The 14858-nt window shown below is 39.4% G+C and overlaps 1 protein-coding gene across 1 annotated transcript; it reads left to right on the forward strand.

Annotated features, from left to right (window-relative positions):
- The first annotated feature begins 5163 nt into the window (after positions 1–5163).
- Positions 5164–12440, forward strand: LOC105463246 (dynein light chain Tctex-type 3). Its single transcript, XM_011710261.2, has 5 exons — positions 5164–5314; positions 6465–6506; positions 10872–10995; positions 11961–12038; positions 12329–12440. The coding sequence occupies exons 1-5, from the start codon at positions 5285–5287 to the stop codon at positions 12403–12405; spliced, it is 351 nt and encodes a 116-aa protein (XP_011708563.1). The 5' UTR covers positions 5164–5284; the 3' UTR covers positions 12406–12440.
- The last annotated feature ends 2418 nt before the right edge of the window (positions 12441–14858 follow it).

Here is a 14858-nt window from a genome sequence, read left to right on the forward strand (position 1 = left end):
GCAAAAAATCATATGTCTGATTTGAGACCTAAGATAATGTTTTCTTCCTTCAGAGAGAATTTGCATTTGCTTCTAGAAGTTGGCTAGAGGCATTAGCAATTCCAGATCACCTTAATTCAATTTCAGGGGTTTGGGTAATTTAAAACTGAGATTCAGTCTGCAAGATCAAGTTTGAGTGTTTTACTCCCAGGGTTTAATCCATGGGGTTTCAACCCAAAGCGAGACTGTTTACCAGAATCATCTTCCTTGGCAGGCCATGCAGTCTGATTATTTTACCCCTTGGCCCATAAACAAAAGGCTTAGCATCTTCTCACCTTGAGATAAATGCCATGCTCATCCCAAATGCCATGCTTATCTTTCTGGGTTTCATTATTCTATGTCTTACATCCATAATTCTTCCCCATCTTGTTAAAAATCCAATTCCCTTGAGCAAATGTCTGTTACATTTTGTCCAACCTTTGTAATTATCAGTGAAAGAGATGGTCCTAATTACATAGTCTACCATTACAGAAGCCTTTAAATATAATTAAATGGTTTGTAAAGTGGGTCCAAATGTTTTTTATCAGATACTTCCATGGGGAATCTTTCCCAACAATATCATTTATTCAGATTTATGGAAAAATCATTATTAAAAATTCATTCACAGGAATTGTTTATGGCTATTCAATGCATAGAGCCAGATATAAAATATTATATGGGTGAAAGCAAGATTGAGGGTCTCACTAAAGCATTGAAAGAGACTTTATTTGGAAGCTTTTACAAATTCATTTTTAACACCCTATTTTATTTTTTTATATAATTACATAATGTAAAGAAAATATTTTTTCACCAAGCCCCATACAGATGCCCACAAAGCCCCTCCAGTTTACCTCAATGTGCCATATAAATATTATCCTCTATGTGGGCCATAGCATGGAAAAGTTTGGAAAGGACTGACCTACCAACATTTATTTTACATCCATTTTTTTTTTTCTTGCTGGCAGAACTCACTTTTCACCATACAGAATGAAAAAACCAACATTTGTTGTCCCATATGTTTTGCCTAGTGGGGAGTCACGTGGCCCAATCTTGGCCAATGGAACCTGTGGAGAAAATTCCTGAGGACTTGAAATAAAGATTTGCTTTCCTTAGAAAATCCGATCAACCCCAGAAAACACTCATCTTATTCACTGAACGTGGTATCTTTGTTCCTAGCGATACCAGAACTAATGCAGCCATGTATGACCATAAGGCTAAATGTTGCTGATATGCTGAGGATATCGGCATGGAAAGATGAAAAGCACAGAAGCCCCCAAAATTTGTTGAGCAACTAAATGAACCTGGAATATCTCTGCCTCTGTGTATGTATTAGTCTGTTCTCTCATTGCTTTACAGCAATGAGAAATACTTGAGACTGGATAATATATAAAGAAAAGAAGTTTAATTGGCTTGTGGTTTTGCAAGCTGCACAGGAAGCAGAGTGACTCCTGCTTCTGGGGAGGCCTCAGGAAACTTACAATCATGGTGGAAGGTGAAGGGGAAGCAGGCACATATAACATGGCTGGAGCAGGAAGAAGAGAGAGAGGGGGGAGGTGCTACACACTTTTAAGCAGCCAGATCTCATAATAACTCACTCACGGACACAGATCCAAACCATATCAGTCTGGTTATATAAGAAAATAAATGTCATTATTTCAGCTCATCCTATTTGGGTTTTCTGTTACTTGCAACCACAGGATGTTAGTTAATAAACCCACTTGTAGTTTTAAAGCATGACCCCCAAATTATTTGACACTTCTCCCATTGAGAAGTGGATTCTGTGTCCCCTCCCCTTGAATCTGAGTGAATGTTTCAATGATTAGAGTATGGTAGAAGGGCCACTGTGTAACTTGTGACACTAGGTGATAAAAGGTGACATATCTTCTGCCATGCTCGATGGAACACTCATGCTTGGAGCTTTGAGTTGCCATGTAAGATATCTGGCCACCCTAAGACTGCCATGATGGTAAGAAGCCAATCCACTCATTGGGGCCATGTGTTGTTGCTCCAGTTGGCAGTGCTAATATTTGATTCATCCAAGCCCAGATATCAGACATGTGAATGAACAAGTCTTCAGATGATTCTGGTCCCCACTATTGAATTTCCTCCAGTCTTTGAGTCTCCCCACCTGAGGCCCCAGACATCGCAGAGCAGAGGCAAATTATTTCTGCTGTGCCTTGTTCAAATTTCTGATCAAAAGAATCCATGAGCATAATACAGTAAATAAACTGCTAAATTCTGGGGTAATTTATTACACAGGAATGATAACTGGAACAACACTTCTTCATCTCACTTTATATGCATCATGAATGATCACATAACACAAACTTGAGATGTGCTGGTGCAGCCCTTGCAGTATTAAGATTAGATAACTTAAGGATTTAACCCACCCAGGCATAGAAACAGTTCTTTAGGGAAATAAAACTGATGATGTTCACAAAGACACTACGAATCCTTCTCATGAATAGACTGCTGGAGTTGCTCATAGGATGAAAACTTTGGTAAAAAGAAATTCTTTTTCTTTTCTTTTTTTTTTTTTTTTTTTTTTTTGAGACGGAGTCTCGCTCTGTCGCCCAGGCTGGAGTGCAGTGGCCGGATCTCAGCTCACTGCAAGCTCCGCCTCCCGGGTTTATGCCATTCTCCTGCCTCAGCCTCCCGAGTAAAGAGGATGCGCTTCCTCTATGATTACAGTCACTTTTCTGCAGTAACCCTGCATGATCCACAACTTAGGAGAACCAATAACAAACACCATATTGTCAAGTAAACAGCCCTGTTTGGTTCTAAGTTCATCAAATAAGAGCCTGAGATTCAGAAGCCCGGGAGTCCAGGTAACACCCATGTGTCCTATAGAAGTTACTTTACCTTTTCACCTTCAGTTTTATTTGTAAAATAAGGGAGTTGGACTAGAAGACTAATGGTTTCCAACTTTCATTCTGGGGAGCAAAATAGAAGTGTTGTGGTTGACTGAATAATGCTCCCCCTCAAAGTTGTCCACATCTGAATTCTGAGCATCTGTGAATATGATACAGAGTGCAAAAGACACATGGCATATGTGATTAAATTAAGGGTCTTGAGAGGGAAACAGGAGGGCAAGAGTTATACATCTCTCCTTTGTAGAGATGCCTCACATCTCCTTTGAAGCAGAGGCAAGACAGGAGAAAAGATACTGCTGGCTTTGAATTTGGAGGAAGGGGTCATGAGCCAAGGAATGCAGGCAGTCTCTAGAAGCTGGAAAAGGCAAAGAAACAGAGTCTGTCCTGGAGCCTCCAGAAGGCATGCAGCTCTATGGACCCATTTTAGACTTCTGACCTCCAGAACTGAGGCAGCAGAATAGGGTCAGGAGGCAGGGATCTTAAAACTGTTTCAGGCTGACTTCCTAGAACTAAATTGAAAGGAAAACCCTGGCCGGGCGCAGTGACTCATGCCTGTAATCTCAGAACTTTAGGAGGCTGAGGCAGGCAGATCACCTGAGGTTGATGAAGTCGGGAGTTCGAGACCAACCTGACCAACATGGAGAAACCCCGTCTCTACTAAAAATACAAAATTAGCTGGGCGTGGTGGTGCATGCCTGTAATCTCAGCTACTCAGAAGGCTGAGGCAGGAGAATTGCTTGAAACCAGGAGGCGGAGGTTGCGGTGGGTGAGCCGAGATTACGTCATTGCACTCCAACCTGGGCAACAAGAGAGAAACTCTGTCCCAAAAAAATAAAAATAAAAATAAAAGGAAAACCCTAAACTTCCATGCCTAAGTAACAAAAGGACCAGAGGCTATTCCCTTTGCAAACCCCCACCTTTACTGCGGGGCCGATGGGAAATTTAAACTACCTCTGATTGGTTGCTTTTTGCAACCAATTAGACATTTGCAAATTGTTTTTTGCAACCAATCAGACACTTGCATAGGAGTGTAACTTTGTAACTTCAGCCTCTGATTGGTTGCTGTCTGCAACCAATCAAACTGATTATGGGCCAAGTCTTTGAATAGAAGTGCAACTTTGTAATTTCATTTTAGCCTCTGATGGTTGCTTTCTTGCAACCAATCAGATGTTTGCATAAGAGTGTGGCCTTTGTAACTTCACTTCAGCCTCTGATTGTGGGCTACTACTTCATTTACATGGGGTGCACACCAAGTGGCCAATGGGAAACCTCTAGGGGGTATTTGAACCACAGAAGATTCTGGATCCCGGCCCTTGAGCAGCTTCTCTGCCCACTCCCACCCTGTAGAGTGTACTTTCGTTTTCAATACATCTCTGCTTTTGTTGCTTCATTCTTTCCTTGCTTTGTTTGTGCGTTTTGTCCGATTCTTTGTCCAAAGCGCCAAGAACCTGGACACCCTCCACTGGTAACAGAACTGTAAGAGAACAGGTCTGTGCTGCCTTAAGGCACCACATTTCTGGTAATTTGTTACAGTAGCAATAGGAAAGTAATACCGTGGTTAAGAGCTTGGGCTCTGCTATCAGACTACTTGAGCTCAAGTCCCTTTTCTACACCCTACTGGATGTATGACCTTGGGCAAATTAAATTCTCTATACCTCAGGTTCATCTCGATAAAAGCAGTGATGGAAGAATTAACTCTTCTGACTTATTGTGAGGTTTTGAGGAAGTGTCTAGGATCCTCTGGAAATTAGTAACTTATTTTAAAATTACTAATTTAAAATTACTACATTTATTTTAAAATGTAGCCATTGTGCTCTTGCTGAGAAGCATCTACTTTAGGAGCCGTGTATACAGCATCTCATCTGATCCTTACAACCAGTAGTGAAATAGGTATGATGGTAAGTTTCCATATGAGAAAACTGAGGCTGTGGGAGGTGAATTTTTCCAAGTAACATAGCTAGTAAGTGGACAAATCAAAGTGACTGATTTACCACGAAATTAACTACATTTATGTGCCAGATGATGGTGAATGAACAAATACATGCAAGTAACCACAGCAGTGGGCACTCAACCAATAGTGTGGAGTCTAGACTAACTGCCACAGGTCACCCCATCTGATCCACACTGGCGCCATTCCCAGTTCTTTAACATTCATCCCTTGTTTCCAGAAAGGGCAGAGGAAGCAAGGAAGAAGTGCGTGGCCTGAAGTGACGCCTGGCGTTGCCCGGAGCCCGCCCAGCGCTGCCAGGTGACGCCACTGCGACACAAAGGCGGGGAATGCGTAGGGAAAGGCCCTAGGCCATAAACGGGGGTGGGGCCTCCCCGGAGGCCAGTGCGCGGCCGCGGTGCTCCACCGGCGCGTCGCTCCGCCCCCAGGGAGAGCCGGCGCTACCATGGAGGAGTACCATCGCCACTGCGACGAGGTACCGCCCCTTGGCTACCTGGAAGCGCCCCCCACTCCTGCCTTCCTCTGCGCGGGGCTCTTGCCGAGTGGTCTCCCAGCGAGGGCGGCCCCAAGAGTTGGGGTGCGGCGTCCTCCGAGCCCGGGTCCTCTCCGCAGGGCCAGGGATCCGCCCCGCCCTACCCGTTCTCCCCACCCCGAAGTCCTGAGATTCGGGGTGGCAGGGGTGGCCAGGAGCGCGCGGATCAGACGGTGGGGTCCGGGCAGGGTTGGGAGGACGAGGCCTGACTTGGGTGCGAGGAGTGGGCATGGGGTGACGGGCGCCGCCCTCCTACCGGGCGGGCCTGGAAAACGGGTCTTCCCGCTGCTTCCTCCGTCCCTTGGCTTCCTCAGTGCAGGTGCTGCAGCCCCCATGGCTCGGGGTCTCGGGGTCCTGGTGGCACTGCCACTCCTGCTCCCGGTGATGCTTGCCTGGGTGGGCTGGAAGGAGGTGCTTTATGGATTACGAGCCCTTGCTTACTGACTCAGGCTTTCCCCACCCTCACCAGAACCCCATAATGTCAGTTGTCATCTTCCTGTTATTGATGGGGACTCCAAAGAAAAGACTTAAGTTGTCAGACCACTGTATAGTACTAAAGTGATATTAATCTTGAGTTATCAAGTATTTTCATAGTCTTTAATTTGGGAAAGGAATTTTCGCCTATAAATTTTTGCCTAGCATAAGTTAAAAACAAAATTGAAAATAGTCTATTAAGCATTCTCTTCTTATGAACCACTTTATTCTCTCACTTAGCTGAAACCATATCTATATTCTTATAACACATAACATCTTCATAGCCACCTCTTGCTTATTTCCTACGTGTTACAATACAATGATTCTTAATCTAGGATGTTCATTAGAATCACCAGTATAAAGCACTTTAAAAATATATATATAGACTTGCAGGCTCTCCCCAGACCTCATGAGTCAATCTCCAGGGAGGTAGGTAGGGAAAGCATTCAGTATTTTTAAGTGTTTAGGGGCAAGATTGGCCCCTTCTGTAGACCCGATGCCCTTTATCACTGTGGTCTCCTGTCACTAACACCTGTCTAGGCCAGCCTAGGATATTCTGTGTAGCGTCATATCTGCAAGCCTGTGTTGAAAGCAGCTTTACCTTTTGTTTCCCCTTTAGGTTGGCTTCAATGCTGAGGAAGCCCACAATATTGTCAAAGAGGTGAGTCATACATTTTTCTTCTCTTGAAGCTTGCTGCATTGGTGGAGACTTTTAAAAGCTATATTTTGAGTTTCAGTACAAACTTAGAAACCTTACTGTTAAAATAACAAGATTTTGCTTTATTTTATTTTATTTTATTTTATTTTATTGTTTTTTGAGACAGAGTCTTGCTCTATCGCCCATGCTGGAGAACAGTGGCACGATCTCGGCTCACTGCAACCTCCACCTCCCGGGTTCAAGCAATTCTCCTGTCTCAGCCTCCCAAGTAGCTGGGACTACAGGCGTCCACCACCACACCCGGCCAGTTTTTGTATTTTTAGCAGAGATGGGGTTTCACCATATTGGTCAGGCTGGGTTCGAATTCCTGACCTCAGGTGATTCACCTGCCTTGGCCTCCCAAAGTGCTGAGATTACAGGCGTGAACCACCACACCAGGCCAAGAACAAGATTTTAAATATTTATCCACTAATTCTTTATAGGGGTCCTTCTGTGTTTTGTTGTGTGCTATCAGCATCTTGGGGCTTATTCTGAAAGAGATGCTTAAGGATTTTCTTAGTCTAGAAAACTGGTTTAAAATTGATGCCCTGTCTTTTGGATAAAATAACTTTTATTCCAGAAGGCAAACATTATTTTAAATGTTAATGCTATAAAAGTGTATGTATGTGTATATATATGTGCACACATGTCAACTTTTATAATGTAAAGTATATGTATAATATATATGTATATTATGTAAAATAGATAACAAAAGCCCTAGAAATATCTGCCTTTGGGCATGTACACTTTTTTGCCCAATATAATTGGAGAAATGATCACTTAACATCTTTTAAACATTGATATGGTAGTAAATCAAAATTTTAAGAAAAATATTTGAAACTCCTTTTAGGCAAATAGAAAAGAAATTGTCTTTGGGAGTTAATTCTGCAGGGGAACTTTCATTATTTTAGAGGTATCACATACAGACTACATTATGGGAAAGGTATTTTTTTAACACCCAGGTCTGGCCTTACACAGCGAGAATTAACTCAAGGTCTGAGAGCACTAGACAGGCACCTGAAAATCCTGCCATATTTTAATACTTCAGAATTATGCATTCTATCTATGTAGCCTGGGAGTATTTAATTATTAAAAGTAGAAAGCAAAGGTTTTTAATACCTTTACAATGTAAAAGCACAAATGAGGGAAACTGGGAGGTGGAAGAGGGAGTGGAGGTAATGAGAAGGGAGTGATCTTAGTTTTCAAAGTGGAAAGTCAGGAAAGACTGTCCTTGGTTGATGGAACATAGAAGAAAGAATGCTGCGTTATTTGGGATTCCATTTAAATAGTGCCTTCTTCCTTAAGTTCTGAACCAAATGAAAAGAAAAAGGAGCCAATAGGAAGAGAACAAAATACTACCTTTATTACTGATAAAAACTAGTTTGGTGATTGTCGCTTGTTTTGCTAACTCCCATTCAGTTCAGCCCTGGGAAGAGTCATCCAAGAGAAAGTTTGAGTCAGCAGAGAGAAACACTTGTTCAGGCTGGTGCCTTTCATTTGTTTGGGTAGAGAGGGAAGGAGAAACGAAAGCCCAAGTTCAACACATTTGGGAGACTGGCTCTCCCAAATGAGATGTTAGAACAATGGTTATCACCCACCAACCAGATAACTCGTTCCACCTCCATGGGGAGGAATAACTGACAGGACAGGAGGCCAGGAATGTTAAAGAACAATCCTCTGTGTGGAAGAAAACATCTAGAGTGGAAAAGAAACATGTTTCTAACCATGTAAATAGACCTAAGTTAAAAAATTGTGATTTCACTATATTGAGAGAAGGGGGCAGGTGGTCTGAGGGAACCAGATTCTCATCTATCATAGTAGGAGTTATATGGATGTGGCCTATAATTCATGAATCAGGAAATAGTGACATAAACATTATTTGGAGATACGTAAGTAACCCTTAGAAGAAATAAAAACAGTTGTACACTGATGAGTTTCCTCTGGGGAATGGGACTGGGGATGGGAAAGGAAAGGGTGGGAAGGAGACTCTTTTCGTTCTAAGCTTTTCTGTTCCACTGGATTTTTCAAACCATATGTCTGTTACTTTAATATTATGTCAAATTAAAAGAGTCATGCTTTTTCAACTGGGAAATGCATACTCGGCAGTGGCTAGGTGGTGCTAGAAGTCACTGGATGCATTTTGGAACATCAGTTTTTCTTGAATATTTGTGAGAGGGAATTAAGTAATATAAGTAATTTAACTGAAAACATTTTAAAATAAAAACAAACTCTGATGTAGTCAAAAGCAAGCTTCTCTTGAATTTTTATATGAAATATGAGACTACAAAGAAACTCAGCTTTGCTACAGGTTACTTGCAGCTAAATGTCTATCTTTCCTCTTCCCATGAACCAACCCTCTTTTGCCATTGAAACATTTCCATTGAGGCATTGGAAATGCCTGAGAATGAGCAACATTTTAAAACAGTTCAGCACTTCCTAGATGATTACATAATTTCAGCAGTTATTTCTGATTTCCTTACTGATCTTATTGTCTTATTAATCTTATTTTCTTTCCTTTAATTTCTTGCTCTGAGCCCCTATGCTGATATGTTTTTCCTTCTGAACTCAGAGACACCCATTTATCAGTAATATGCATACATTTTCTTTATTGTTAGTAATAGAAATTGCTTCCCAATAAAATCGTCAAAGAAAAAATGAGCTACAAATGAAATTAACTTAGAACTTAGTCTAAAGTGTATTTAAGATACCCAGCGAGTATATCAAAATCAATATTGCTTCAACAACATTTGTTGAATACCTGCTAAGTGCTAAGTTTAGCGCTGAGAATACAGAGCTGTTTAAGGACCTCATTGTCTCATGGGCCTCCGTGTTAATGTAATTAATTAGGCTAAATGTTAATTAATAGTAATTAGCAGGGCTATTTACAGTGGCACCCACACCCCATGGTGTTTTCTGCTGTTTAGAGCAAAATTTGGAGTGGTCCTACTAAATAACCTGAAAGAAAAATGACTGCTCTTACTTTATCCTTAAGGAAAGGTGATCTCAAGAGAGGAATAGGTTTGTCCAAAGGTCACCAGCTTAGGAATGGTAAAGCCAGAATTAAAATTCTATTCCCCTCATCCTTAAGCCACTACCCTTCCTACTTTCTCATGTTATTGAGCTTTCTAGGAGAAAAATTTAAGCCACATTACTTTTGTCAACCCTGCTAAAATATTTAATTTCTCTTTTTATATTTTATCATTAGTGAAGATTTTATACTATCCAACTTAAGATTTTGTATTAGTGCCTTTATAAATATTTACTGTGGTCTAATCATAGTAAATGAAGCTGCCTGTGTGTGTATGTGTGTATTATTAAGCTAGATTCAAAAAATGAATTAAATGAGTCTAATTATAGTAAATGAAGGTGCATGTGTGTGTTAGATTCTAAAAATGAATTAAATGAGTGCTTTATTATCCAATTTTCATCACTCAAATGTAAAATATAACAGCAGCAATATGATAATAGTAGTTAACATTATTTATATGCTAACTCTGTGCTAGTCACTGAGCACTTGGTATTCATTGTCTCATTTCATCCTAACAGCAACCTGGTAAGATGATGCTGTTATCCTTTCTATAAGGATTAGGAAAATAGGGATTTGAAGGGGTTAAGTCACTTGCTAAAGGTCACACAGCAGATAGGTGTCAAAGCAGGCCTTAAAACCTAGGATTGTGATACTAGAGCCAGTGCTTTTAATCAGGCATCAGAAGTGGATGAAATTAAGCACTATGGGAAATTATGATATTTGACTTGATCTTTCTAGAACATCTTTATTTACTTTCAGTGGCGGGTGTGCTAGTTGTTTCATAGCTAAACAATTACATAGTATGAATAAGAATATAATTATTATGCATAAGAATTATGTTTTTAAATTAGTCCAATCCTGTTTCTAGCACGTGAGCCCTAGTTCAAATCCCAGCTATTTCAAAGCTACTTGTTAACCAGTTGATATCACCTTTTAATTTCTCCACCACAATTTTATTACATAATTTATCATTAGTCTTCCTTGTGTTATAGATATTAGAGTTTTTTATTAGCTTCTCTGCTAGATTAAGTTATTTACACAGAAACCATGACATATTTATCTTTATATGGCCCATAGTATCTCATAGAGTGAGATAATGTATGTGGAAACTCTTTCAAAACTCTTAAGCAATTAGAGACAGTGCGTAATCAATATTTACCAAGTGTATATTTTCTAAGATGCCTTATTGAGCTATAAGTATATTTTATGTTTTCAATAAATTTTTTACTGCAATTTGTGTAAAACTTGTTCTTTTTGAACAGTTTTACTGACTAAATTAACTGTCCTCTGTGCCCTTTTAGTGTGTAGATGGGGTTTTAGGTGGTGAAGATTATAATCACAACAACATCAACCAGTGGACCGCAAGCATAGTGGAACAATCCTTAACACATTTGGTTAAGTTGGGAAAAGCTTATAAATATATTGGTAAGTATCAGTATCCTTCCTCACTGGTTCACTTGCCTTTGTCATTGTGATTTTCTCTGAATTTTGAGAAGGTATATGAACAACAGACCTTTAAGTTGGATACTAACAGGGTATAAAGGACTTCTGATTTACTCATTCAAAGATAATCTATAATAATACTTAAAAGATGAAGATCTTTCACTACTCAAAGGCAGTTCGAGCTACTTGTCTTTGGTAGCATCACCCTTTGCATTTCCATCAGTTCTTTCTTTCCACTGAGACCCCCCTCTTAGCTCAACTGTGTTTCTTTCAGTAGTCCCATGCCTCTTTATCTGTGATTCCACACAGCAGCTGTTTATAAAGTGGAACATTTCCTGCATTTCTTTCTTTTTTTTTTTTTTTTTTTTTTGAGACAGAGTCTCACTCTGTCGCCCAGGCTGGAGTGCAGTGGCCGGATCTCAGCTCACTGCAAGCTCCGCCTCCCGGGTTTACGCAATTCTCCTGCCTCAGCCTCCCGAGTAGCTGGGACTACAGGCGCCCACCACCTCGCCCGGCTAGTTTTTTGTATTTTTTTAGTAGAGACGGGGTTTCACCGTGTTAGCCAGGATGGTCTCGATCTCCTGACCTCATGATCTGCCCGTCTCGGCCTCCCAAAGTATTTCCTGCATTTCTGTGTCTGAATTCTGCCCATGGTACAAAGCACAGAATTTGACTGATATTTTTCCAGCAATACAATCACCAGTGGTAATGGCAATGGTCAGAAAACCAACTGAATCCAGTGGGGTCAAAATCATGATGCTAGATAACGATGAGAGGCTTTTATTTTTTATTTTTTTTCAATCTATTTGCTGAATGCTTTGTTTTCTGTGATTTTTTATTTTTATTTTTATTTTTTAAGGCTTGTAGAGCTCTGAACTCACACACTTTGACCTTGGTTCTCTTTCCCTTTGTCTGTAAGTGTCCTCATTCTGTGACTTTATTTGCAGTGACCTGTGCAGTGGTCCAGAAGAGCGCATATGGCTTTCACACAGCCAGCTCCTGCTTTTGGGATACCACATCTGATGGTAAGAGATCTTAAGCTGATTTACACAAAATCCAACTTTTAGCAAAGTCCAACTGCACTTTTTAATCAAATACTTATTTAATTCTAATTAAATTCTGAAAAGACTATCAACAGTATTGCTTTGTACCTAGTAACAAGTATACCTTCAGACCGATGTGAAATGTGAAAACTTAACAGGTTGAAGGAAATAAGATATTAAAACATGAGAAAAATGTATATGTATATATATATATACTCTGATAATTTTTATGTTTTGCTGGTATTTCAAAATCCTTTTTTTGTGTGTTTCAGGAACCTGTACCGTAAGATGGGAGAACCGGACCATGAACTGTATTGTCAATGTTTTTGCCATTGCTATTGTTCTTTAACTGACTAAAAATGTTGGGCTAAAGCCGTTAACTTAGGAATTTGTCAGTGTATCCTTTCCAAAAAGAAGTAATAGTTGTTTACTAGTGTGCTAGATGACAAGCGTGCAATATGCTTTAAAGCTATCAACAAAAACTGATATTTATCAGCGAGCAATATCATAGTCATTGGCAGATTAGCTCATATTCTATACAGCATCATTTAAATAGGAAAAATGGAATGCTAGCAAAAAATAAATTTAGAAATATGGCATGACATGAAAATACAATCTTACATTTACACCAGCTTTTCACTAATATTTTGTACCTAAGGTGATGGGGAACTACATTCAGATGATAAAGTTCTCTTTCAGCTAGAGAAGTTAACAGGAATAAATATATGAACAAAAAAGCTGCAAGGATAAATGTGGAGAAAATGATAAGAATTAGCTAACATCTTTTAGTTTTGTAAAACTTTCTTCCCCTCACTTAGTTGTACTTAATATTTAGTGGAAAGTAATAATTTTTTTTAATTTTCTATCAACGAATAGGATAGTAACAACTATGATTAACTTGTTTACTTTTTATGAGGTTTAGTAAATCAATTTTTTTAAAATTTCAAATTTTTGGATTTACACTTGAGGGTAAATTAAATCTGGTAAACTGAATTTCCTAGTTAAATAAAATTAGTTGCAGTATATGATGAACAGTATATGACTCAAACAGCTGCCTTACAATTCACTCATTCCATGTGGAACAAACATTTATCAGATGCCTATTATGGGCATACGTCTCTGCTAAGCACTATAGTTGTCAATGTGCTGCGCAAATGCTAAGTTCCTTTTAGCAGTTGTTCAGTTGGAAGACAAGTATTAATATTTGGGGAAGGAAAAGAAACTAGTTGTTTTACAAGGGAGGAAAAAAGTGAATCTGGTTACACATATAGAAGTAAGCAAAATGAAAAGCACTTACTGTTTTCTGACAGAATTATAGATGTAATTTTAAGAGTTGCTCCTAGCAAGTTAAAAGTGCATATAAAATATGCAACTCTTAGTTAAAGGCCTTATTATCAGTCTTATCTATACAAGTAGTAAATTTTGTCATTGCTTTAGTTACAACCATCTGTAAATAATTTAAAAGACTTATTATATGGGGTTCAAATTGAGTGGAATAAAGTATAGATTAAAAGTATACAATCATTAGCACGTTATCTCAGGGCTTATGAAATGTAATTAAATTTATTAAGAAAATAGATGAAAATTAGGGTACATAGCTGGCCACCAAATGTGAAGTCAATCTGCTACTTAACCCTGAAAACAAAATCAGTTTTGCATATTACCACTAACACTAATACATGTAGAGAGTGGAACCATAACTCATTGAATTTTGGAGAGGAATAAGCTTTGTGTTAATATTGACAATATTAAGGCAATATTCTTGTAGGAATACTATGTGCATGTTTGATATTTTGCCGAATAACCATAATTAATAATTGTTCAATGTTTAAGAATAGTAATAACAAAATAAAGGAGTTTAATGCAGTGATCTTTGTTTTTGGCACATCAAAAATTCTCAGTCATTATTCATGTTTCTTTATGCTGCTGGCTTTTGTGCCCTGGAAGATTATAATAGTGACCAAAATATATATGCAGACTTGTTTTTTATTATTGTTGTTTAAGCCTAATTTAAGAAAAAAAATTCATACCTCGTAAACTTGCTATCTGCTCTGTTTCTAGTTAAAATATAATAAATATTATCTTCCTGTGCTGTACTTTTGCTTCTGGATAATCATTTAATAGTTAGAGAAATGGCATTCTGCTTGCTATGAGAAATTCTAAATAGAAGAAATGCCGGGGATGGTGGCTCACACCTGTGTAGGCAGGTGGATCATTTGAGGTCAGGAATTTGAGACAAGCTTGGCCAACAGGGTGAGACCCCGTCTGTCTTAAAAATACAAAAATTAGCCAGGCATGGTGGCACACATCTCTAATCCCAGCTACTCAGGAGGCTGAGGCAGGAGAATTGCTTGAACCTGGGTGGCGGAGATCGCAGTGAGCCGAGATCACACCACTGTACTCCAACCTGGGCGACAAAACAAGATGAAAGAAAGAAAGAGAGAGAGAGAGAGAAAGGAAGGAAGGAAGGAAGGGAGGGAGGAAGGGAGAGAGGGAGGAAGGGAGGGAGGAAGGAAGGAAGGAAGGGGGCAGGGAGGGAGGGAGGGAAGGAGGGAGGGAGGGAGGGAAGGAGGGAGGGAGGGAGGGAAGGAGGGAGGGAGGGAGGGAAGAGAGGGAGGGAGGGATGAAAGAGAAAGAAAGAAAGAAAAAGAATATTATGCAGAATAAATATCATTAAAATAGCAGCCCAAATCCAGTACATTACAACATAATTAATAGCTTCTATTTTATGCCTTTTACTTCATGATTTTAACACAAAATTTCATTTTCATAAGTCAGTGTAAAAATATATTCTGTAACTAC

The sequence above is a fragment of the Macaca nemestrina genome, chromosome X, assembly GCF_043159975.1.
Source record: "Macaca nemestrina isolate mMacNem1 chromosome X, mMacNem.hap1, whole genome shotgun sequence".
NCBI classification, from domain to species: domain Eukaryota; kingdom Metazoa; phylum Chordata; class Mammalia; order Primates; family Cercopithecidae; genus Macaca; species Macaca nemestrina.